This window comes from Aptenodytes forsteri, unplaced genomic scaffold, assembly GCF_000699145.1.
Source record: "Aptenodytes forsteri isolate BGI_AS27 unplaced genomic scaffold, ASM69914v1 Scaffold9, whole genome shotgun sequence".
NCBI lineage: Eukaryota > Metazoa > Chordata > Aves > Sphenisciformes > Spheniscidae > Aptenodytes > Aptenodytes forsteri.
In genome coordinates, this window is record NW_008796217.1 from 4,323,593 (window position 1) to 4,350,414 (window position 26,822).

At 41.7% G+C, this 26,822-nt stretch overlaps 1 protein-coding gene across 4 annotated transcripts in view; it reads right to left on the minus strand.

Annotated features, from left to right (window-relative positions):
- Window positions 1-3,110: 3,110 nt before the first annotated feature.
- THRB (thyroid hormone receptor beta) overlaps window positions 3,111-26,822 on the minus strand; it is a 47,827-nt gene continuing 24,115 nt past the window's right edge. The window contains exons 1-7 of one of the 4 annotated variants that reach the window (XM_019474474.1): window positions 20,595-20,607; window positions 19,443-19,543; window positions 15,322-15,469; window positions 13,310-13,515; window positions 9,947-10,093; window positions 5,099-5,357; window positions 3,374-3,624 (exon numbers count right to left, since the gene is read on the minus strand). In XM_019474474.1, coding sequence (XP_019330019.1) covers window positions 3,383-3,624; window positions 5,099-5,357; window positions 9,947-10,093; window positions 13,310-13,515; window positions 15,322-15,469; window positions 19,443-19,543; window positions 20,595-20,607 — 1,116 coding nt within the window. In that variant the 3' untranslated portion in view covers window positions 3,374-3,382. Of the gene's footprint in view, window positions 3,625-5,098; window positions 5,358-9,946; window positions 10,094-13,309; window positions 13,516-15,321; window positions 15,470-19,442; window positions 19,544-20,594; window positions 20,608-26,822 lie in introns of those variants that run through there. The other 3 variants (XM_009288613.1, XM_009288611.1, XM_009288612.1) reach the window with 3 other exon arrangements.

Here is a 26,822-nt window from a genome sequence, read left to right on the forward strand (position 1 = left end):
AAATCTGTCAAACTAAGAGCTTGGTCTTAGTTTTCAATTGAGGAATACTACTAATCCCCCTCTGTTAATCAGTGCCAGACTCCAACTTAATCTAAAAAGCTAGAAAAGTATGTTGGCATATGTCCTTTCTGCTTAGAGCACTGCCAAACCTGTCAAAGTTGGTTGCCTGATTTTGGGCACTTCAGTCCATCTGCAATCACCTAAGGAAGGAGGCCTGATTTTCTGAATCCTAATTCAGCACAACTCCAAACTGCATCAGCATCTTGGGAAGTCAGGCCGTTAGCTCGGATGCCTAAATGCAGCTTACGTGCCTGAATTCAGACATCCATTTATGCAGGCTGCTTTAAAACTTTGTAACTTGCCATGGTAGACCTTGGGGGACAAGTTCCTGTATGAGCAATTATTTTTACAGCAGCCAGTGTGCAAAGTGTTAATTCTCAGCACTGTCTCAAACTGCAGTTCTGCCCAGGGCGTTTCAAGTTCTTTCATCTCTTGCTGCTTCCCCAAGTCAATCCAGTAACTCTCACATTTTTTTCTAACCTCTGATCTTTATTTATTTTTTGATTAATGCAGTCCTGACAATCCCAAGTGTTCAAAAGCCAGTTATGAGGGCCCCAATAGTTATGAGCTAAGTCACTGTTGGGTAGTGACTTCCCACCTAAATAATTAACATTTAGTCTACTCATTTTCTTTATAGCCCAAAGGGTAAGAATTGTTGACCTTGATGACACACTGAACCTCTCAAACAGCAGCACAACCCCAGGAACTGAAGCTCTGAAAAATACATGAAGCATCATGGACCTTTTAGTGAGATCACTGTGAATACTACTAGGAGAAACGTGATATTTTTTCTCCTGGGTCTCATCCGCAGCACAGTCAAAAGCTTTTACGCTAACTCAAGCTCACATTTAGTGAACAGGTGAGATGATACTTGCACTGGCTTCAGGAGGAACTCCATGCTAAGATCTGTGGCAGAACAGAACTCCAAAAGACATGCACATTTCTCTTTTCTTTGCAAGCCATTGTGGGTATAGATGCAAGTAATGGATCAGCTGGTTTTTGGCTTTCCTTATATGCTATCAGTTCCCTATCAAGCCACCCCCAAATCAGATATCTAGCACTCTTTACTGACTATGGATGCTGCTCATCTGAGATTCTGCACGAGTACATGTGAGTTCATCACATTGTCTGGCCTCTTGTTCCAAAAAGCTAGAAAGTTCCTAACTCCTTGTCCCCAAGACATAGTGCTCTACAAGGAATTTGGATAGAGACTGATGTTGTTAACACATATGCTTCGAGATGGAGCAAACACAGCCCACAACAGAGGTTCTTCAACTTCAGCAAACATTTAAGAACAAATTTCCAATGGTCTGTCTTCCTTGCTACCTGCAAAAAACCCCTAAACACCCCATTGTGTTTTATGTTCTCACAAAATTATGGGTACAAACCCCTAAGTGATAACATCAGTGCTCACAACTCATCACAGGTGCATATGGTATCAAAGAACAGGGAGAACAAGATTCCATATCCCTGAAAACATAGCCAATAGCACTGCAAATGCTTTATCAATTATGTAGGGTAAGAGCGGTGGAAAGAATTTAACCCCTGACACACACATACTGTGTTCCGCCTACAAGATAAGTTTTCCTGAGTATCATGTTTTCATGAGGGGATAAACAAAGAACATATGGATTTAGATACGGGCCATGAGCTTTGAAAGTCAACACATCCACCCTAACAATGCCCACCGACTTGCCAGGCAAATATAGCAATAAATAGCAGAGAAAGAAACTGGTACAAATGAATGCACAATGCGAATGAACGTGGGGTATGAGGAAATGCAAAATACGTGAACTGTCTCTGGTTCCCAGGAAGAACAGAAGGATGCTTTTGATGTATCATACAAATTCAGAGAATGGTTTACTATCAAGTTTATAAAACCTAGGGACAACACCCCTGAATGGAGATGGATGACAGAGAGGAACCTCTACCTATAATGCCCTCAACACCGGCCTCCAAACATTCCAGGACTGTGAGTACTGGCTTGCAGATTTCGGCAGCAGGACATCCTGTCATTGCTCAGTTCGGTTCCTGCTAGTGCAGTTAGTGGAAATAAATTAAAGGAATCAAGAGAGAATCTAGCCAAATAAAACAGACACAGACACCAAGGAGGGAGAACCTAGCTGATCAACACACATAAACGCACACACGCACAGGAGAGGGTGAGAGAAGGAGAGAGAGAGAAGATAAAAATATGGAAATATGGTTAAGACATCTGCTGAAGATTTGTAATTATATATATATAAAATTATATATATACGTGCATATAAACTTTATATATATATATAAAACAAAAGATTACTGCCAAGCAACACTATTTGTATTACTGGGATAAAGCTGTACAGTCTTTAGTGTCATTAATAACACAGTTGGTTTCTGTCCCATCTGAAGGTCACCCCGTATGTTTCGTTCTCCTTGTCCTCATTCTGTGAGCATTCATATCCCTGAATAACTCTGAGGAAAGCCTGCTACCCTGACACAGAGCCTTTTCCCTCAGAGTGACTAATTTTCCACGCACGTCAGAAAAAGCAGACCTCTTCACTCTCAGGAAAAGCACCTCAGAGGATCAAATTCCCCTCCTTACTCCAACAGACCTTCCAGTGAAGCTACCTGGAGTTCGAATGTAGTAAGAACTGAAGGATCTTACCTTCTTATACACATGGAAAAAAAATGAGTCAGTCCCTTCTAACACTCTGCGTTACTTTAAGTACTTGATTTATGGGGCACAATTAAACTGCATCTGCTGGAACAATCTTCAGATAATGATGGGATCATGATGATGATGATGAAGATCCTAGATCATAATGGTGATTGTTACAACAGAAACAACCATGAAGACTAGAAATTTCATCTCATGAATTGGTCACTTGTGCCCTGCAAAATGAGATAATACTAGACAGAATTGCCAGGGTCAAATTAACAATAGCTGTTTTAACTTGGAGGCCAATTTATTTTCTGCCACTTCAGTTTCTCTCCCATATTTTCCAAGCAATGATGTGTGTGAGCTGGTGACCACGCAAGTGCTGGTGAATGAGATTGGTCTGTTTGTATTTTCACTGTTAAGCTGTCAAAGCATTCACATCAAAGGACTGAAGAACAAATTGCAATAGTCACAAGTACCCGCATTAAAGGGATGTTTTCATCCATGTGTATACAACTGCCCCCCAGCAACCCCAAACAAAAACCCAAACAAAAACCCAACCCCGCCTCAAGAAACAGAAGAGAACGAAAGAAGAACAAATAGAGGTGAGAAGAACCGGGCAACGGGATGAAATGACAGCCAGTAGTGCGACGGGGGGGGGGGGGAGAAGCGCCAGTCTCTCTAATCCTCAAACACTTCCAGGAACAACGGAGGAAAGAGTTCTGTGGGGCACTCCACCTTCATGTGCAGGAAGCGGCTGGCATGGCAGGCTCCGATCATTCGCAGGTCTGTCACTTTCATCAGCAGTTTTGGCCAAAAGTGTGCAACATGGTGTTTTCTGTAATTAATGTAGTGTTCGAATGCCAGGAGGAAACCCTCTTGACACTTTTCTATCCTCTCGATGCAAACAAGGCCTGGGCGGTCTGCAGGTATAAAGAAGCAGAATTGCCGTTATTACTCATTTACCTTAATGAATTCCTGATCATAAATCAGGAAAACCAGGACAATTCTGTTGTTAGGAAAGAAAGGAGGGAGACCAAGGACATCTGGCTCTGCCACAAACAACTTCTTTGACCCTGGGCTCCTCACTTATCAGTACTATCCCTGTTAAAACAAGGAGATAATCCTTTTCTTCATCCTTTGCCCGCTTTGCCCATTTAGCGTATAGCTCTTTGGGAATTGTTTCCTTACAGTGACTAGAGCAACAGATATCTGATCTCAGCTAAGGCTTCTATCTATACCTTACTGTAAAACAACTAATAAAGAACAAAAAAAAAATTCCTTGTCAGATATCTAAATTGCAGTTCTTTCCCATCTGTTTCTCTACAGTCTGACCAATACTTTGATCAAGCTTTGATCCACAGGTGAGCTTCAAAGGAAATTGTTATGGAGCACCAAGGAGCAACAAAGGCCAAAAGTTTGGCCGATTGTCTCAACCGGCACCCAGATAGGTGCTGGAAAAGCGCCTTTCACAAGTCACTCTTCAGGAGACACTTCTGGGAAAGCAAGTCCTCTGAACTGCCTTCTGAAATCCCTACTCATATATCACTGTGTAGGGAACAAAAAGAAATCAAAATGTTTTGATTGGGAAGGTCAAGTGCTGTGTTGTGATTCATGTGGAAACCTTTCTGTCTCAGATGCAGTCAATGCTTGTAAATCACTGTCTGTGCATTGTTATTTAGTGCCCAATCTTCAAAGTGGTCTTAAAACAAAACCTTGCCAAATCTGCCACTGCCCAAGAATGGAATTTCCTCTTTGGGCTCGCACAGTCAGTGGGAGCATATTTGAAAACATACTCGATCTGAGAAGGGAAGAAACTCTTTGGAAATCATATGAAATGGTCTGTGCTGCTTCTGTATGACACCACCAAGAGACCAGTTGCAAATGGTCCCAGTGTGGGGAAACAGCACAGCTCTCAAATGCCCATTAGCAAGCGGTGGTGCTGTTAAGTAGGAAAACAAGAAAGCAGGTCAAACTAAGCATATGAGACTGATGGAAATGTGTATGAACTGTACTTCCCACCCTCTTCCCCTAGGGGAAGAGGGAACTTACTGTAAGGACAACTGTTCTAAATTATCAGTTTTTCATTCAAGGCAAATTGGCTCAGAACCAGATCTGATTTCTTTCTGATGATCATCCCTGCCTCCTCCCTAAGTACTAAACTGAGCAAGGTGTGTTACCAAAGCCACTGTTACGCTCATCTCTCCAAATACTCCAAATTTTTTCCCCAGTGCTCACCAAACTAGTTCCAAGCTGCATTTTGAGAGAGAATTTCTCCCACATTACTCTAGTCAGCACTGCAAGATCTAACATACCCTATTTCTTTTAAAAAGAGGCTTGTGACAAAGACTAAAGAGTTTCAAAATGGTTGGAGTCCCAATACATTTCTGTTCTCACCTGATGACATGAGCAGAACAGCCTGAAGAAGGGCAACCTCGGTGTCATCCAGGTTAAATGAAGAAAGAGACATGCCCAGGTCAAAAATGGCATCAGACACTACGCCAAGACCCCCATTTTTCAGCTGACCCCTTGTCACCGCCATCTCCCCATTTAGTGTTAAAGTCTCACTCTCGGGGTCATAGCGAACTGCTGCTCGGAGGGACATTATCTCCATACAGCAGCCCTTCAGAAGGATGATCTGGTCTTCACATGGCAGCTGCAGAAATCACAAACAGTAAAGAAAAAGATGTGTTTTTCAAACTGAGTTGGTTTTGCAGCTACAATAAATCCATGAGCATGAAGTTGCCGTTCACACCCCAGGACGCTACCTCACATAGTGCAGCTACCCTCCAAACACGCTGCTGACCGACTACTTCCAGTGCACCGCGGAAACCTCCAAGACTCGCACTCCTGCTTCCAGAAACTGCCGGCAGGTTAACATCCCCACACACCCTTAGGAAACCTAGTGATGACAGAGCTGTAGGCAAGTGGTCCTGGGCAAGATACTCAAAGCAAACCAAGCTGGTTCAGACGCTGAGGTGAAGTGACCCAACTTGCAGAAGTGCTGCTCTCCGTGGGACCGCTCAGTTTGTGGGAGCATTATAAAGTTAAGTCCAATAAACCTGCTTTCTATTTTGCAGAACATTTCACGAAGTGTGAAGGGTGAAGCAGACCTGTCAGGTGCCAGGTTGGTGGTAACATATACTATTGGTTTTGTCTCCCACAGGGGTGGATATAACTGAGATGGCTGAAGTGGTCACTGTTCTCAGCTGTTTACCCTTCTCCCTTCTAGTCCTGAGCTCCCTCAGCTTACAACTTAGCATAACAGAATAACCTACAATTGGGGCTGGTACAGACCTCAGCCATCCCAGTTAAACTCACTGCCAGCCATGCTTATTTCTTACCTGACCAGAGGAAAAGAAAGACATTTGGGTGGGTCCGTAAGAGTGGACTGCTTTTTAAATAAAAGGAATGTAATACATTTTTGTATCTAGAAGAGATACCTCAATTAGTGGGGCATGTACTCTTAATTCTCACTGCCTATTTAAACAACAGAGAACTTATTAAGCTATTTTTAGCCTAGTAAGGCTCCCTAGACTCCCTACATTATTGCTGGACAGACAGAAAATATATGGTATAGCTCCAGCTTTTACGCTGGTGCATAAGCTGTGATCTTCAGGGCACATGGCTAGACTTGTCTTTTCCACAACATTAAAAAAGGTAAGCTGTCCGAATTGCTGGAGGTAGGTTCTGTATTTATAAAGTGTCACCAGGATGCTGACACATTAGGAGAATGGGTTCTGTAAAGCATGTCTTTATGTTTTCATAGGTAATTCAATGGTAGCAAAAACAACCAAGACTATTTTGAGACCGTCACTAAATGAACAGCAAAGGGTCACGTATATGAAAAAGCAATTCACTTCTACTTGGATTGAAAGGAGGCAAAAATCCATCAATTTCTGATTCATATAAAGTTATTATATTTACCTGATTTGCAATTCAGAATGAAAAAAACCCCACCAACTACAGGCTTACATGGCAACTGCGTACTCGCAAAGCAAATACATTGATTTGGTGTAAAATGATGTAGAGTGAACGCCAGTTACCTAACGCAAGTGGAAAGCAGTTGCCTGTTAGAGAAGAGTTTTAAGGACAAAGACAGCCCCAGTCAGAAAAAGGAGTTGAATCATGCAGCTATTTTTCCAGCAATGCCAACTTCAGGTGCAAAGTGTTTGATACACAAGAAAAATGACTCATCCTGTTCAGGGCAAATCACTTTCTCTGCGGATCACACTCAGCTCAGCAGCAGCGTGGGGAAGGCTGTACAGGCACAGTGGCAGTCTCACTACCCAACGACAATGCCACTGTTTGGCTGCTGAGACTGAAGTAGGGAAAGAAACGGAGGAAGAAATAGTAATAAAATTTAAAAAAAAGAAGAAAAGATGTGTGAGAGCAACCACGAAGAGATATCAGAATAGGTAACTGCAGAGAAAAAAGGGACATGAAAGAAAGGAAGGGAGAAGGCAGAAGAAAAGAGAAATGAAGAAAAAAAGACTAAGGAGAAGGAAGAATGGTGAAAGAGAAACAGACAGATAACAGTAGGGAAGATATTTCGTGACGCTTCAGCTGTTTTATTAGTGAGCCATTAAAGCAATGAGAATTTCTCCGCCTACTTTAACCTTCTTAAAACTTCTTTATGGTAGTGGTGATCTGACTATGCCCGTCCTTCACCTGCTTTCCTAATTCTGAAGGACACAGGGGACACCTGTTTCACGGATGCCAAGCCAGTGGCAGCAGCTACCAAAGACAGTGGGATTGAACGTCAGTTCTGCTCCCAACTATGCAGGTTTCAATGCTACCTACGCTCATCAGTTGAGCGTTGCTACCAGAGCACCTTCCAGGAGTGGGGTCAACAAATGTGACTGATTATCTGCCACATGTTGTCCTTTCCTTCTCTCTCTGCAGGGAGAAAAAGCGAAAGGCAGGAACCTGAGGTGCTCACCTCTGCAGGGCATACTGGCAGCCAGCACACGTGTAATGCAGCACCATGGAATGAAGCTGAGCTGAGCTACCTAGGAGGGTATTTACACAGCTTCACTCAACGTGGAACCACTGATGCCTGTGACACTTAAAGTCACATCGAACTGATTAAATGCTCCTCAATTTTCATCTTCTAAGCAGAGGGAAATGCAAGAAGGAAACAACAGCAGAAATGCTGAGAAGTAAATGAAGTTTTCGTTATACTTCGGTTACTCTGGGATTAGATTCTTGCTTTGAGGCATGGGCCAACGGATGCACACAAACTAAGCTGAGCACTCACAGTGCTTTGATGACTTGTGCGTGTGTCCAAAGAAGAGAGAAAGAAGGAAAAGTAGCCGTGAATATGTAAGTGGCCATGGATGTTCCTTGCCATGCCCCTCCATCATAGAGATTTACTACACTCTCAGCCTGAGCTTCTGTAGAAATTAAGAACTGAGATAATGTTTAAATGCTCTGAGGGTCCTATGGGAGAAAGGAGGGCTTTTTCTCATAAACAAATCCCCAGCTCACACAGTGGTTCTTCTAAGAAAAAGATAGGGGTTAAAAACCGTAACTTAAAAAAAGTTAACAAGACGATGCCCCTTCAAAAAGGAGCAAACATTTGTCATTTTCTTTATGCTACAGTGGGAGCTATATGACAACTTGGAGGACAGCTGTCCTATTCCTTTGTGTTCACGAGGAGTTGTCCCTCACTCTGCCATCAGACCTTGCTGTATACGGGTGTCAGGTTTACACAGTGGCCCAGCTGTAAACAAAGCCTGTCCTAGCTGAGCTGCATAACCTACAGAGGTCATGCCCAACGACGCCTTGACTTCTTCATCCATGCTTCCTGCCTGGCTCTGACACAAGTGGGCCCATGGTAGCCGGGGGCGGGTAGGAGATGTCAGATTGGCACTGCAGTCTGTGTGTGACTGGCAAAGCTTTCTAAATTAAAAAGACTACCTTGGTATGTAACTGCAACTTCCCACCAACAAACGCCAAATCAGAGGACACAGACTCCCTCAGACACTGAATGCTGCAGGGGCCTCTTTATCTATGGACACATTCCTTGTATTTTAAAATCTTCATGCTTGGCCACTATTTCATGCTTTCTTGGATGATGGAGCCAATGCTGAGGTTAGCCAGGGAGAGCTATTTATGCTATGCCAACTATTGATATTTACCTCTTCTCGTTCTGTAGGTGCCAGAGGACATAAATAGCTCTCCTTAACTGACCTTAAAGAAAAGCTGCCAGCCACAGAAGAGTAAAATACTATGGCTGCCTTAAACTTCCTTCCTGACTGATGTTTAGTTATTAGGAGAAAACACTGTTGCTGAGTTAAGGAGCCCGATTAACTCAATGACCACGGTCACTCCCATTTTGAATGTCATTCACTTGGCATTTCACCAGCAGAGTCAAGTGTTGCTCTGCAGCATGGGTGAGCAGGCAGGCATCCTTCCATGGCTGGATTGGGGTTATTTCCATACTAAAACTCCCATGGTTGTAGATCCTCAGGGACTTACAAGACTTAAAATTATTAAAATTATTAAGATTATTAAGACTGAAGTATTATTTCAGGCTGCAGTTCTGATAACATTTTTAAGTTAGGAAAAAAATATCATAAGTCATTGCCTCTGGTCCTTCAATAAAAATGATACCTTGGTATAAATGAGATCAGCCTAGGGCCTCTGTATTCCTAATGTGCAACCAAGTCTATGTGAGTCTATTTATTTACTGTATGTTTTACATGTGAGTATCTACCTGGAATGACAATCCATTACTCTTACAGACTCTTTTATGCACAACCTCCCTGTTCAGGAAAAGCATGCCTAGGGAATACAATGAGGCAAGTGCCATTCCTGGATAGGAATGCTTTCCTGTATTTGAAGGTTTTGTTACTGCATAGATCCAACTCCCCAATACTATACCTGCCAAGGAGCCAGAAAGCACAGAGGGAGCTGTGTGCTGGAAGATCTGATTAAATGTATCAAAGATGCTTCTAGACAGTCTCTTTTTGCTCATTTGCTTTGTTCAAGGCCACTTCTAAAGACACATTCGAGTCCCTAATGAACCATGATGACTTCTAGATGAACAAAATCAGGATTTTAGTAATCACAGGAAAAAGAAAACTCATAAAAATCCAGATTATTCTAGTCCCATCTATTTTGAGTCTCTGAGTTTTTCTGATTTTAAACATACTGAATTTTTTAGTTTCATGCCAGGAGTATTTTGAATAGTTTTTAACAACAGGCATATAAATGAGGACTGCAAGGAAGTTTTCTTACCTCACAAAACATAGGCAACTTTTTGGCAAAATCCACCACTCTTGTAATCGCTGGTGTGATAATTTTTGTAAACTGGCTGAAGGCTTCTAAATCCACTTTCCCACCTTCTGGGGCATTAACTATTGGTGCCTGCCCAATATCTTCTGGCTAAGGATATAAACAAAGATATTTAAAGGAACAATCTATCTTAGAGCAAGTATTTTATACTCTTAAAAAGTCCTGCTTGGCGACGGAAGAGATGCTGGAATAAAAAATAACACTATTCACTTTATAAGTAATGCCCACTACGTCACAAAATGTGAATTTGCTTGTAAGGCATTTGTGAAAGAGGTGACTGCACAGAGAAATGGGTGACTGGCATGCTGCTACCCATCCTGTGTGGGCAGCTGCATTTTTGTGCACATGCAGTTTCTTCCTTGTGCCCGTATCTGAATATTTTGTGGCTGTAGCTTATCCATTTTTTGCTTAAAAATATAGGCATGTTCTTGTTTCTTACAGGTGCTGAGAACTCTCAAGTTCTTCTAAAAGTGAAGGGAGCTGAGGTGTCTTGTTGCTCCCGAGAAGATGCTCAGAGCTTTGCAGAATTGGGCTCTTTCACCTACTCAGTTCTGAAATCCTCCCCAGAACAGATTGCCTGGTATCACAGAGCTCCAGGCAACTGCCAAGGCCTGTTTCCAAAACTAGGCTAAAACAACTGATGACTAAGAATAGGCTAACACAAAGCTAGTCTGGATAAAGTGACTAGAATTTGAACTCGTCTGGGTAAAATTTTGGTTGAAAATCACCTTCTGCATGACTTCAGCCCAAGGCTTCTCCAAAAGAGAAAAAAAAAGTCATATTTTGAGGATTGCAATAGGGATATACAATGAAATAGTTTCAAGCAGAATCTGCGATGAGTGTTTTTTATTCCAACTGCATTTCAACTTGTTCACCTGATTTTATGACAGCTCGTCAATGTTACTGTGTATTTTAAAAAAAGACATATCAAAGCTGTTCTGTTTGCTAAGTGCAGTTGTAAAAGACCTGCCAACCACCATGCAGAGGTTTCATTTTGTTCACATTAGAGAGTCAAAAACTGGATAAGACCCAGAGAAGAAGGCCTTTAAGACTGATGGACTTCATGACATTTATATAAGGGCACTTAAACAGGGGAGGTGCTGAAAGTGCCGTCTATAATAAAAACTTGTGCTTGCCAGTTTTTTAAAGCAACACATCATAAAAGATCCTTCCACAGCTCTGTCACCAATCTGAGTCCAAATCTAACTTCTTTCAAGAAAAAACTCAGCAAAGCGTTAATAAAGCAAGCACCAATTGTAAAGGAACAATGAAGAGGACTGGGCTCAATTATCTGACGGTTCCTACTAAAAAACTCAAATAATCCCAGTTCTAGGCTCCCTCCCTCCCTGAATCTTGGGAAACTAAACCACATTGTCTGTGTGCTCATGATAAACAACCTTCATCACTTCCAAGCAAGAAGACCAAATGCTTAAAACCACGCATAACATTGTTAGGGAGAAAAAGAGAGAACACCGTATTTTCTTGGGGAAGCCAAAAGAAGTCAAGATTGCTAGCTAAAGCTAACACACTCTAGAAGGGCATGCAACTGGAGAGCCCTTGCCACCTAACTCACCTCAATAGAAAAAGAGGTCCAGACCTCAAAGGAGCTCCTGCCGTTGAAGAACCAGCCTCAGCTGCCTAAGGACTGACCCACAGCTCCTGGGGCGTGCGGTCAGCTCCTCTTGCTCTTCAACAGCTTCTGGCAGGGGCTTTCAAAGCCCTCCACCTGGGGCTGGCAGGCCATCCTGGACTTTCCCTTCTGTGCTCACTGCAAGGTGTCAGTGAGCTCCCTACACTTGCCTTCAATCCACTGGGCTTCAGCATGTGAGCACTGCAAAGAACGAGGAGGCCCTGCATCAAGGGCTGCACTGAGGGCAGTTTCGTCTGGCCTAGAAACCAGCTGTGGAAGTCACAGCTGGTTTCTGAACCGTCCATTACAGCTGCCACTCTGCCTCTGCCCCATCCGTCCCCTCTCCCAGTAGCCCTGTTTTTACATCACCTCATGCCCTGCCTCTGGGCACCCTTTGCTGGAGGCTCCCCCCTCCACTGTGACTGTCTCCAGAGCCTGAAGTCCCTCACCGACCACTTCTTACCTGGCCCAGTCCCTATCAGCTTTCTGCCCGTGTCCTCATTCCCAGCCCCAACCTCAAGCTCCCATGCTTTATCCCAAACCAGGAGATACTGAAGGAACAGCACTCCTGCCTAAGTAACCAAATGCACTATTGCAGCTGCTTCTCGGTCTGCTAAAACCAGCACCGCAAACCTTGCTGTGCAGCACCACTGGAAAGTGCTCTGCTGCTTCTTGCCAGCAATCACTGGCTGTGGTTTCCCAACTGCATGCTACTACAAACATTCAACCATTCATATAGAAATTTAGACAGTGCCACTGGAATTAACAAAACATTATAAAAGGGATCAGCTGGTTTGAATATATAATTTCTCTTAGCAATTTAACAGTGGGTCGAGATTCCCATGGTGAATTAGGCAGCAGGAGCCTAGGCTTGCGAAAAATTAGTATTCTCTATCTGATTTGGTATACACAGACTGTTAAAGACCCCTGTGTATTCCTGAAACACAGTCTATAATCCTTCTTTTGTGCTGTATAAGCATTTTGCATTCTGCACTTATTTCCTCTAAAAATTGATTTGGAAAAATCAAATAAATCCTTTTCTGAGGCTGAGCATCACAAATCACCATTTATTTTCTGATCCTTAGTTATAGGCTGAAAACTTAAGTCGTCTTGTACTCTGCAATCCCAATGCTATAGTGTATGCACCATCCTGCTTTCATTGAAATTCACTTTTCTTTGCCAAATTTATTTTAATTAATGTGTTCACTTTGGAACAAGGAAGCAAAACCCACAAGCTATTAATAAAAAATATCAGCTTTCACCTAAAACTTTACATAGTTTTAACACTTACAATACGTTGTATGCTATTCTCTAATAAAGACAACTATCCCTAGATATAATATATTAAAAAAGGTATGGTATGCATTATAGACTGCTACTGTTGTTAATCAGGAGTGAAACAATTTTTCTACTTTTTATCATAGCATATTAAAAGTATCCAGCTGGGTAAGCCTTAACTTAGCAACACACTGTTTATCTTTTGAAATACATGGTCTGATCAAACACTGAGCTTCAGGCAAGAATAAGCAAGTAGTAACTATAAAAAGAATCCACTTTTCATAAATGTCAATACACTGGCAGACACACGCTCTTTGGGGTTGCAGTGTTGGGAAGGGACTTCAGAAGAAAGGAAGCAACCTGGCTCCAAGAGCAGTGTAAAAGGCTACAGTCCTTACCAGAAATTTCCTTTTCTGCTTCCAGTGGCTTCCTTGTGCATTGGTGGCCACATGTGCTTCAGTAACAATTTTGATCAGCTCCCATTCCTCATCCGTTGGCTCTGGTTTGTGCCCAATGGTTTTCTGCAGCTCTTCCCGACGTCTCTTCTCTCGATTTTCTTCTATCAGCTTCCTCTTTGCCAACCGCTTGCTGTCATCCAACACCACTAGCAGGGGAAAAAGCATACAAAAATGGCAGGAAGCTCTTAAGGCTGTCCGAACTTTGGTCTTTTCTATGCCTGAGATACTAATTGATTACAAACACCTCAACTAATCAGTAAAGAAGTACTTTGATAAGACCCGCAGGTGACACAGTTCTTTTATTTCTCCCTCCAAACTTCATTTTCTCAGAAACCTGGACTGCAAAGAACGACTTACCCTTCTGGTAATGTTTTGTGTACTGCCATTGCCTTCAGTGGCTTATTCCACCAATAAAACTAATATGTAAAAGCTTTGTGAAGACTCATAGTGCTCCTATAACGGACTTGGAGTAATTCATGTTGGGAAAGATGCACTTCTGTTTTCTTTAAAGTAGTACCAGTACAGTCACTGCTCTGAGTTGTGTAGAATGTGTTCTTGTATGCCAGCAGAAGGTAACGTGGATTTAAGAAAGTGGGAGAACTTATTCACAGGAGGCTCAACTACCTGTTGCATGACACGATCAGAAACAATCTGCCTTTGGCTCTTTCCTTAAGCGCTACAAATGACGCCGTTCTGCAGCATCCCCCTAGAGCCCCGCTACTTCCAGTGATGCCAGACCCACAGGCCCCAGGGCTGCACGTCTCTGACCACCGCTGAAGGTTTTATCTCATTTTCCATGCAAACGTGAATAGGCCCTTTAAACAGACTGGCCCGCTTTAGCAGAGGAGGACCATTCTGATCCACAACTGGTGGCAGGCAGGCAGGCAGGAGCAACGAAAGCTCTGCTTACACGCTTCTGTTCACACATTTTAACTCAAAGGCGGGCGAAACCCTTCTCGGGTTGGGGGAAGGCTGGCCTGTCTGCTGTGCTCAGTGACAGCTCCTTTGGCGCGTACGTAGGCGCAGCCCACAAAGGCCATACCAGCTTTATGGTATTGGCACCTGCTGGTCGGAACCAGACTCGGAGAAACTTCTCACTCTGTACAGCCGCTACCTGGCCGATGCTCACCACTGCCTGATGCGTCAGACTGGGCTGGAGGCGAACCGGTGACCCAGAGTTATCCAGCCCCCCCTCCTGAAGGTCTACCTGGCTAAAATGAAATTGTGTCATTTCTTCTGTTTCCCTCTAGACAGAAGACACTGTTATACATGACATTACCAATGAAAAATACTGAGTTAGAATATTTTTTGGTTGTTTATTGGGCCTTTTTTCCCTTCAGTTCTTCTGTAGAGGATTATGCCGGCAACAACCGTTAACATTAACGCACAGGGGGATTTACGTGACTTCCTCCCATTTGCACTATTTGAAGCTATTGGTGTAAATCCCTGTGCAATGGCAGGAAAAGAAGACCCCTAAGGGTTAATCTTACAGCCATATGTTCTAGTTCTTTAGAATGAGAGTCGAATTCTTTGCAGTAGATAACTTCTTCAGGGCTAAAAATAAAACAAACAACTGCAGGATGACTCATACGACGACATTCAATTTCACATCCTCCAGAATTTTCTAAACAAGATTTTTTTTTTCAAGCAAACTGTCCATCCAGATGCATTTCTCCCTCCTCTCCTCCAAAGAGTGAATGTTCCTACTGTTACTCAGCCTGGTAAGGCCAGGAGAAGGTGCAGTCTAGTGAAGGATAAACAAAAAATTACAGCCCTATGAGTTGTTTGATGCAATGAGCATAATTCCCCGGTACAAGTTATTAAAAACAAAAAAGTGCTGGCAGTTCTGCTCTACTTTAACAATCTTCACCAATCAACATACTTCAAGCAAACACACACATTTTTTTAAAAAAAAAAAGAGAAAAGAAAGAAAAACAGAAAAATATACTTACAATCTGTTGCCATGCCAACAAAGATACATTTTTTGAAACGACATTCCTGGCACTGATTTCTTGTTACTTTGTCTATCACACATTTTCCTTCATATTTACAGGAATAGGTTGGATGGAGGTTTTTCTGAATGGTTCTTCTAAAAAAACCCTAAGTGCAATAAATAAATACATTGGAAAGCATTAGCACTGTGCAATTTTTTCAAATTGAGAGCCACTTTGGTTTGGTAGGAATGTACCTAAGTATGCAAGATAACATACTTCATTCCATGAAGCTCTCAAAAAGGAAAAGAACAAACCAGTTTTATAGTGTATGGCGTTTCTTTTCTGAGTTTCACAAAACATTTCCTCCCTAAAAATTAAAAACATAGACATCTTAGGTAAGTAAAGGCATAAGTAATGCTGTCTTGAGGGACGAATGCTGTCTACAAGTCTTCTTGAAGTCTTATGTTTCTGTGTGTTAATTTTTTTTGTATTTGAACTAGAGAGTTTATTTTGAGCCCCTTTCTAAATTAGATAATCGTTTTGAAGGATATTAAGAGGCATATACATACTTTTAATTAAAAAGCAGCTTCTGCAAATAGTAAGAATGGTGGTGTGTATTTGCTACTAAAGGATTAAGGACAAACAGTTCTACTCCTTTCTTTTCATCAAAGCCAAATAACCAACCAACCAAATCTGGGCAATACTAAGAATTTTGCAAACACAATTTACACAATCTTTGAGTTTCATTCTAAATAATGGATTCATAATTTTAAAATTATCTGTATTTCTGAGAAGAGAATTTAATTCGTATTTAGCACAGACCTCTCTATTCAAAACAAACATCACCAATAAAAACCCCTCTATACATAAATCCATTCTATCCACCTACCTACCTAACATAATATAGATCTATATTGCCAACTGCAACATGGATGTGAGGTCAGATCCTAAGCTCATGCAAACTAATGTAGCTCTGCTGAATTCACTGATTTATACACCCCATAGACCCTGGCCTTAGGTAAAGAAATCAGATACAACTTATCTCTGAACATTACGGACCTAATCCTGGTACTAATTTCAACATGACTTTTTTCATTGACTTCCGCAAGAGCTGGATAAACTTCCCAAGACCGCAAGATATGGACAAGATAGGCTGTAAAGCAAGAAATTTAGACTTCACTTTAATTTCAAGTTTCACTATTGTTTGAGACTGTCTACATTCAGCAATGCAGCTTGGGACCACCTTCACATAGAGAACATGCTGGAACCCCGGTCCTGTTTGACTGAGGCCACTGAGAATGGCTTTGGTTTCAGTGAAAACAATGGCAAAATTCAAATGAGATTTTACCTAATGAATAGTCTCTTCAGCTGGGATTTTGTTTAATGAATAGTCTCTTCACTTCACTAGGCGAAAGGTCTGTTTTTAATCATGTTAAATAACACCCGGTAAAATCTTATAGCAGTGTGTAATTTCTTTTAACACAGAATGTTGAATTAAGACGTACGGAAAAGTCTTCAGCTTGAGCTCCTAACTCCAGTGAAGACAATGAAGAGCCTTGTCCTCATTAGAGTTTTATCTTACAAGATCCAGCTCGAGTTAAGGGTACAACTCCTTCTGCCATAGTAACGATAAGACCTGAAATCTCAATTAAACTGAGTTGCATAAAGCATGTGTGTGAGCCTTTGCAAGACTGGGACCTGTTGGGTCGAGCCAAAATCCAGGAAATCACAGGCAAGATGTCCTTATGTGGGGTTTGGATCAGGTCTCAAACTCTCATCTCCCCAGCAATTGGATTTGGATCCACTCTCAACCCTGTGACAGGGTTGTCAATTCCTAGAGACAGGACCTGCCCCTCTCCTCCCTGAAGATCAAAGATGGCTCTGGCCAACCAGGGACATGGAGTAATCTCTAGTTACAGCAAGAGATGGAAAAATCTCAGGAAGTGGTACTGAACTTCTGTTTTCCAAACCTTGCATGGGACTTAACTTAGCTCTAGCTTTACAATGGCAAGGCTCTTCACCACCTGTGTTGTGGTGAAGCAGATTCATCAGCACATTTCATCTTCCCATTTCTTTGCACTTCTCAGAAACTTTTTCTCAGAAACTTTTTGCAAAAAACCTCTTTGATCATCTCTAGATACAATGTGATAATGAAGCTGCTCTCTATATTTGTCCAAACACTTCATCACAGAAGTGTTATTTTCATCAATAAAAGAAAGCACATTTTATTGTAAGGCAACTACTCTTTTCCTAAATTCTTTTACTATGCACCTATATAGCAATAGATGCAATGGGTACAGTCTGGAGAAACATTTCAGTGATGTCAGAACTCACTGTTGCTTTATTTGTGTTTAAATTCCTTTCAATTTACTCTTCAGAAATCATGTGTGAGGATGCTTTGTTCATGAAAGCACTTGCCAAAGCAAATTTTTGGCTGTCAGCCCTGATTAATGCTGTTACAAAATTAAAGCGATTTTGAGTGGAAGCAACTAGTAAATGTCAAATTCCTTGAGAATTGATTACATATAACTTTGCTGGTAAATCATACAACTTCAAGTGTGTATGCAGATCCTCCAAAGCATGGGTTGAAATTGTCCACACAAAAAAACCCACCTTGTACAATGAATACATTTGCAAGAACAACAACAAATCAAAACGAAACAAAACAAAATGGTCTGTTGTAAGCCAACTATAAGTAGGAGAAAGAAATTAATTACTTTTTGCAAATCGTTAGCTCAGTTCCTTGTGCACATAAGCATTATTTTAAATTGTACATCAGACAGAGGAACTGTATCTGAAGATAAAAGTAGATTTTGTATGCTGTATCTTTAAAATAGCTGGTAGGCATAAAAAGAAATATTTCAGTTGGAGTAACAAAAACCTTAGTAGGAAAGCTGGCGAGAGAGATAGCTGTTCAGCTGGGAGCAAAAGATACTTCATAATGCCACAATGTCGCTTACTTCTCATTATATCTGAATTAAGTCATATTCATACATTTTATGTATTGTTATCATCTGGTATATGGGATGCAAATGTGTCAGAATCACTTGTTCAGTACCAGTTTTTTTCAGATATAAATATTTTTTCATACATATTATGTATATATGTGTATAAAACCATTATGAATATTACCATGAACCTGCTATACATAGGATATTTAGGTCTTTCTGCATTTCATAAATGTAACTTAGGGCAATGCTGTACAACTGAAGGAACTACTTCAACACAAGAGTTAGGGTGATGGAGAGCTCTAAAGCCAATCCAAACCCAAAATCTCAGATCCAAATATTCCAGACTTTGGGGATGAACAGAATACGACTTTTGTGGCTTAGTCCCATGACACCAGTCCATGACATGTGTGGTCCCATTTGTTTAGAAAAACATAATAATTTTTTATTTTCTGCAGGAAAGAATAGCTTTCCTACAGAATCTCAAGCTATTCAGGCAAATTTATGGCAGTGAAATCATGTAAGATGTGCCTGATTGTGTTACTCAATTTTTTCTTTTATTTACTTGCCCAAAGCAATCTCTTTTTTTAATTTTGCATGTAGCTCTGGAGATGCAATTTAGGGCTGAAAGCACATTTCAATGTGCTTAAATTAAAGAAGCCAAAATTTTTTTGAAACTGTTTAACTGGGTGTCAATGCTTCCCAAAGTGATGGATGTTACTGTTGTATGAGCATGTGGAAGGGATTTTGATTTTTGCTTCTTCGCAGTGACGATGAGAGGCACTGGAACACTGTTAATCGCTACAGACTCTTCATGGCCATAGGCAGAATCTCAGCTATTGCATAAACAGCTTCACTGGAGGTGCTGGGAGTGTGCTGATGTACGCTGGCTGAGAACACGGCCAAAGAAACATTAAAAAATGGAAATGTAAAAGCTAACAGTTAAACAGCAACAACAAAAATCTAAATTTCTCGTTTTCTTTTCAGAAGCAAACACTGCAAAAACCAACTCTATTCCTTATGCATATGAAGAGCAGCGGCATAGCCAGATAGGGCTTATCATCAGTACTGGATGTTCTTATTCGCTTCTAATCTGTCTTTGTTTAATTTGACAGCACAGTTCAGGAAGTCTGTATAATGGAGGAGCTGGAGAGCTATTTCTGATTCCCACTTTCCCACTCTGCCATTTACCTTGCAACCTTCGCAAGTGATGCAGCGATAATGATATCCGGTGGCTTTGTCCCCACATACTACACATAGCTCATCCTTGTCTAAGTAACTGGGTATATACCCTGTAAAGAAAAAGAGGATGTGGCATGTAAACTCGATATAAAATGATATGATACATTTGATATAAAAACATATTAAAATCCATTGCAGATCTTGTCTACCAGCCCCATACTTCCGAACTCACTGAATTTCCTGAATAAAAAGCTCATACTATGTTACAGACTTATGTAAACATAGTCTAGAATATCTTCTACCTTTCAGACTGTTTCAGCATCTACTGGTCAAGAGGGAGAAGTCAAAACATGATTGCTCTCTCCTGAGTGAAATACTACCTCAGAAAAATAAATATCTTTATTTTTACCTCAAAAGCTTTGATGTGAAAAAATAAATAACAGCGAGATATACAGTATATTTCTCTTTTCTGTTTCACAAAAAACCCGATATACGTGTATACTGAAGATGAGACTCCAGGTTGCAGGGTGAGTCAGGGACCTGGTCGTAAGAAATATTTACTGAGAGATTGTTTGTTTCAAAACAGCTCCACAGGTGTGGTTAGAGAAGTACCAGCAACAGACAGCCCAAGCAGTATTGAACATACCTCACCTGGGCGTGTTCCGCAGGAACATTTAATATAGCCTGAATTTAGGGCAAAATACGTGGGCACTCAAATATGTGTGTGTGTGTACGTGCATGCGTTAGAATGACATTTTCTCTTCTGAAGTGGCTTACCAGACACCCAACAAGTGCAATCAAATATTACTGCTATGAAAAACATTGGCAATGCTTGGTTCTTTTCCCACAATGACTTTTGTTTTGATAACATAACCAAAACAATTCTGATGGCAACCAAAAAGTAATTCTAAACTAAAGAGAACTTTGAAACAGCGTAAAACACAAACCTTTCAAAATAAGTGTTCCCATGACTCAAAATTAATGGAGTTATGGTACATAACTTTTCCTTCTGAAAAATCTCTCTGTAAGGATGTAACATAGAGATCTCAGATTCACTTGGAGGGGAGAGAGGAAAGTGCAGCTATTTGTGTAACCGCGTAAGATTATTAAAGTGTCGTAAATATTTCACAGAAGCCCAGGATGGCTGAGGTTGGAAGGCACCTCTGGAGGTCATCTTGTCCAGCCTCCCTGCTCCAGCAGGGACACCTAGAGCCTGTAGCCCAGGACTGTGTCCAGACAGCTTTTGAATATCTTCAAGGATGGAGACTCCACAACCTCCATGGGCAACCTGTGCCAGTGCTCGGTCACCCTCTCAGTGAAAAGGTTATTTTCTTGTGTTCAGATGGAATTCCCTGTGTTTCTGTTTGTGCCCGTTGCCTCTTGTCCTGTCACTGGGCACCACTAAGAAGAGTCTGGCTCTGTCTTCTGCCTGGGGGATCAGGTATTTATACACACTGATAAGACGCTTTTGAATCTTCAAGGATGGAGACTCCACAACCTCCATGGGCAACCTGTGCCAGTGCTCGGTCACCCTCTCAGTGAAAAGGTTATTTTCTTGTGTTCAGATGGAATTCCCTGTGTTTCTGTTTGTGCCCGTTGCCTCTTGTCCTGTCACTGGGCACCACTAAGAAGAGTCTGGCTCTGTCTTCTGCCTGGGGGATCAGGTATTTATACACACTGATAAGACCTCCCTGAGCCTTCTCTGCTCCAGGCTGAACAGTCCCAACTCTCTCAGCCTCTCCTCGTACAACAGACGCTGTTTCTTCATCATCTTTGTGGCCCTTTGCTGGACTCACTCCAGTATGTCCCTGTCTTTCTTGTACTGGGGAGCCCAGAACTGAACCCGACACTGCAGATGTGTTCCACCAGAACTGAGCAGAGAGGAAGGACCACCCTCCTTGACCTGCTGGTGATGATCTTCCTAATCCAGACCAGGATGCCGTTGACCTTCTTGCCTCAAGTATACACTGCTGGCTCATGTTCATCTTGATGTCCACCAGGAACCCCCAAGTACTTCTCAGCAAAGTGCTTTCCAGCCAGTTGGCACCCAGCCCATACTGCTGCATTTATTATTCCTCCCCCGGTGCAGGATTTGGCATTTCCCTTTGATGAACTTCAAGAGATTCCTCTCATCCCATTTCTCCAGCCTGCTGAGGTTGCTCTGAAAGGCAGCACACCCATCTGGTGCACCAGCCACTCCTCCCAGTTTTGCATCACCTGCCAACTGGCTGAGCGCAAATTATGAGTGCAATGAGGGAGAGTCCTTTGGATGTGGCTGCCTGTAACATTATCCCTTGCCGCTGGCTCGCTGAACCCATCTGTAGCATCACACGTTAGACTGGACTCCAAGCTTGTTGTCTTTGTGCAGCCCTCAAACCAGTATGGCTTGGTACAGCGCAGGGACTCAGCACACCACAGGCTCACGGACAGCAACCAGCAACAAGACTCAGGGCAGCAGAAGGCTGTTGGAAGATGCTGCGAAGGGGTTGGCCGTCATCTTCCTGTGACTAACATGCCAGAGGGTCAGCTCAGTAACAGACAGCTTAAATGAAAGTGCCTTCCTAGGGCTGCACTTGCCAGAGGTTCTCCAGACAGAAAAGCCCAAATCAGAGAGAAAATACTTGAAAATAACTGAGCTGAAAATAATTGAACTTTCTGGGGGCTGGTGAGTGGATTAGGAGAAAGTAAAGAAGAAGGCAGAAAGTATTTGTACGGTCTACTTTGTATGTCTAGTTTGAGCATAATTATGAGAACCTCAAATTATAGAGGAACATACATCCCTTTTCTGCAATGCTGGGAAGCAGGAGCACTCTGAAGCCATGCCCGGGTACCTGCATCTCAGGTTTGCCAATACTCCTACTGTCATCTGAAAGGGGAGTCGGGGAATGAGCAGAGATCTTACTGATGTATCACACCAGTCTGTAATATGGCAAAAGATCAGATTTACATTCAGGTTGTATTTCTCCACTGTGAACAAGTTGCGTTTGGATAAAGGCTGGTGGACATGTGGAGCTGGTTCTGTGACCTTGAGGGAAGAGAGACAGCGGGGTTTCAACTCTAATTTACATCACTGACTCCTAATGGACATTATGCCAGTGGGGGATTAGCAGAGGCTATTATCTCCATCCTGCCCCCCTTTTGCTCACACCTGCCTCTGCACATGCAACACACACACAACACGGAGCTGATAGAGGAGGCAGCAGAGTCAGCAAAGGGATGCAGAATTTTCCACTAAATTTCTCGTAAAGGTTAATGGATTCTTGTTATTGCTGGTTACTGCTATTCATGAAACGCAGACTTAGCGTAGCATAGACTATGTCCTCTAAAATTCAGTATCCCTGGTTTGCTTCCTCAAGAATTACTTCTGAATTAAATGCCTTGATATTTCATTAAGTATATAATCTGGTTAGTACTGCTCATGTAATGGCAGCTTTGTTCTACTGGAGGAGCAGGAGACCACTTGTCTAAACCGCTTTCTTAAATATATACAGTAGCTTGCACATGTAACCACTGGTGTCCATCTCCTTGGTTTCGTAACTTTATCTAACCCAGGAAACAGTCTCCAATCTAGCAGAAAAGACAAATTTCCCACAGACACTCCTAGTCAGAAATTAAAAACGGCATCCTTGCATCCAACCACATTCCCAATTTTGCTGTATCGGAAGTGTTAAGTGCCAGCTATTTAAGCTACTTAAATGTTAAATGTTATGTTCATCACTTTTCCAGGACTGTGCCCATGTCACAAGGTAAGCACATACTTTGAACTCTTCTACTGATTCAACAGGAAACATGGATAGAAAACTTATCCCAAGAAATCACTGGCAATAGAAGTGTGCAATAAATACCTTTTTTCTTTCTGTTACAAATCTGAGAGTGATATCCACACTTTTGTAAATTTTTAACCCTCGTTCCAACAGCTAATGGGGTCAGAAAGTAAGAAAATTGGACCTTCAGCAGTGTTTTAAAAAGATATAATTCAGACAAACAGACATTATGCCAAGAGGAATAAGGGGACCTACATTCAGTTCGTACAAACTGTAATGTCCACTGTAAATAATTTCTAGTAGTTTCAAGTACCCAGTGTGACCTCTGTATAAATTCACTGCAATTTCATTTGTAAGACGTGCAGATAAGCAGTCTCAGTGCATTTGTGCTGCTACTCAGAGTTAGAAACAGGATCAGCAGGAGGGAATTCAACGGTGTTTTTCTAAAGTTGGTACCTGCATGGAAGCTATGAATAGTGCAATGGAGATACCTGGGGAAGCCGTGGATGGCAGCGGAGTTGTGTGTTGGATGGTTTGAAGAAGAAGCAGAGCAACAGACTTCTCTCACTCCTTGCAGCACTTGGGGAAAACAGAGGAGGGGCAGACTAACAGGGACTTGCCTCTCACATCAGCAAGTACTTTGGCATCTTATGTGTTTAATAACTCTGAACCAAAATTAAAAACTCCTGCGTGGAAGAAGCAGGTGCTGTCTGGACAGAATAACCCACGTGCTCTCTTATGAAAGAAGAATGATGACAAATCTCATGGGAACATTGGGTAGGCTCCTATTTCTGGTGTTCATATTTCATCCTGTATTTCTTGGTCAAAAACTACTAAGTAAATAGCTAAGGGGAACCATTCAAAAGCAACACCAATCTCATTGAACTGTACAATAATAACCGGTATGGTTCCGTGGTCTTTCAAGCCTCTGTCTGGTGTGTTATAGCATCCTCACGCACCATAATGTGATCCTTAAAGTTAACTTTATCTGTCAAGTATGACTTGACATTGTTCATCCCAATACCCACCTTGGATCTTTGCTTTGAGCGGAGAACACCAATGAATGACCTTGACCTGCCATGTCTGGTGTCTCCCCTGCAGCCTGAAGTAACTCCTTTGCTCCCCAGACTCCCACCTGCCAGTCCGCCTAATCTTACTGCCTTGGCAAGGCTGAGTACTCAGCAGGACCAGTTGCCTCTATCTAGAAGAATAGGTTGTATAATCCATTATAACCAATCTTGATGGTGATTTACAGTATCTTTTAAAATGTAACTGCAGCTTTGTAGAGGTATGGCAAGAAACAATTCCCTTCAACAGGAAAACGCGCAGAGTTTGCCCCAGCAGCCGTAAGGTCAGAACGAGATCTGCTAACCTATGCAGTCATCTGAGGTACTCTGTTTCATTAATACTGTATGCCTACACTCTCAAATTACCGTTTGCAGGAATGATACCTTAAAGCAGTATATGTGACCCTGCACAGTGTAACAGATTGGAGAGACGCTAATGAGACACTCGGTGGCTATTCTTGACTCCGCCCCCCGCAACAAGGCAAAGAAAAGCTACTTAAATGAAAACAACCCCTGAAAAATGATACTGTTTTTTCCCTCTGTACCTGGCACACATTAAAAAAAAAGCTTGTTTTGAGAAAAGTAACGAACCGATTTCAGTTTTGTTGAAGTATCGTTGCACAGACTTTACATCTCCAGGTCTCTCTCTGTACAGATGACGAAATATTGGCTTAGGGATTAAACCACACCTTAAAAAAATTCTAGGACCCAAACCGTATTTGACTACCACACAGGGATATGAGTGACATCGATGCAAACAAACTATGTCTGTGCACCAGATGTTCCTCATTAGCTTGTTTCTGATCCACCATAGGCTTATACCTTGCAAGCAGAAAAAGCCATTTTTTGCTATTGCACAAGGACACTTGTGTTTTAAGACCATTATTCAGTATTTTGATTTTCACCGTACACTGGCAGAGTCATGTGTTAAATATATTCCCTGAAATCTTTCTTTCTCCCATCTGGTATGGTTTCCGTGACTAGAGACCACTCACTAAAATGAGGAGTTCAGGACTTATCAGTAAGCTCGCATTCACTTACTAGACACTGCAGTATGAAAATGAAAAAGATGAAATTAATTACTACCTTGAGAATCCCCAACTGTATTAGAACTGAAAAGAAAATTCATACTGCTGTTCTACTGATTCCATAGTCACACTGTAACTCTTTGCAAATTAGAAAAAATTAAAAGAACCATCCAGATATCATTCTTGATACGCTTGTGTATAAAAAGCTTAAATAGAGTGTTTATCGGAGAAAGCATACAGCTGAGTGAGAAAAAGCATACTCCATTCTTGTTTGTGCTATTATCAATATTGATCTGAAAGGCTGGGTTGATACACTGATCCTTGTTTCCCACTTTCTTTAAATTGCTCCCACTGAGAAAAATTGCTTATTTCTCCATTGAGCTTGGAAGCACCGAGAATGTTGTTAAACAAATTTACACACTTCTTGTCAGCTAACCGCCTTGCTTGTCCAGAATTTTGATCTTTGTTGACATTCTTTGATTGCGGGAATTACTAAAATTTGGCAGGAGATTCTGCAAAGATAGAATTTGGAACATTTTTTATAGCTTCTTTTCCCTCAATGACTTTTCTATGGATTAACCCTGTTCTTTGGGCTGAGTCAGAAACCATATCAACAGTAGTGCATTTTGCACAGATGTGCTGAAAACATTTTAGCCCAAACTGTGTTATCACTTAAACTGCTGTGATCGGTACCGTACTTGCATCCATTACCAACTGCAGGTATAAAATGCACTACTGTAAGAGTCAGACCACGCAATTTTTTTCCCCCAAATTATTTAAATGTTTTTAGAGACCATAGCTTAGTATCACAAGTAACTTACTTGTTTAGAAATCTAAGCCTCACCGAACATCAGTTTTACTGCTGATGCAAAAGCAAAGTATGACTTAGTTCCCTTTCCCATCCTTCGTTTGGTTGTGGAAGGGTTACAGTAAAGGAGCTGAAAACACCTTTTCCACTGACATTTTTATTAAAAAAGAAACATGTAATTCCAAATGCAGAATGATTTGCTGAATAAGATGCATTTTTTCTGATCAGTGCTATCTCCTTAGATGGGTGGTGAAGAGCAAAATTAATCATTTTTAAGCCCAAAATAACTGTTAACATACTGGGAGCTGCTCTGCTGCAAAGGCCAAGATGACAAATGCTCGGTGTTTTTGTAAATTGATTATATGCACATATACTCTCTGCACTGATGAGAAGACATTTTGACATAACCTCCACGCTGCATTTTCTTAGCTATTCAGAAAGTACCCTAATGTTTTCACACCGCTGAGAACTCAGTTTGGACTAATTCAGTGGCATACTCTAGCAGTCATACAGTACGCATTCTCAGCTGCATGTAAATTGCCTGAGAAAATATAAAGGGGAATAATAATGACAATTACAGTTATAATAATAACAACAATAATAACTTTCAAAGCCCCATTCTCCCACCACACCAAGAGCCCTTAAAAAGGCGGCATTAACCTCACCTTGTGTCTGGGAAGCAAGGCGAGACGCCGGGCTGAGGAGCCGGCACTGCTACAGCC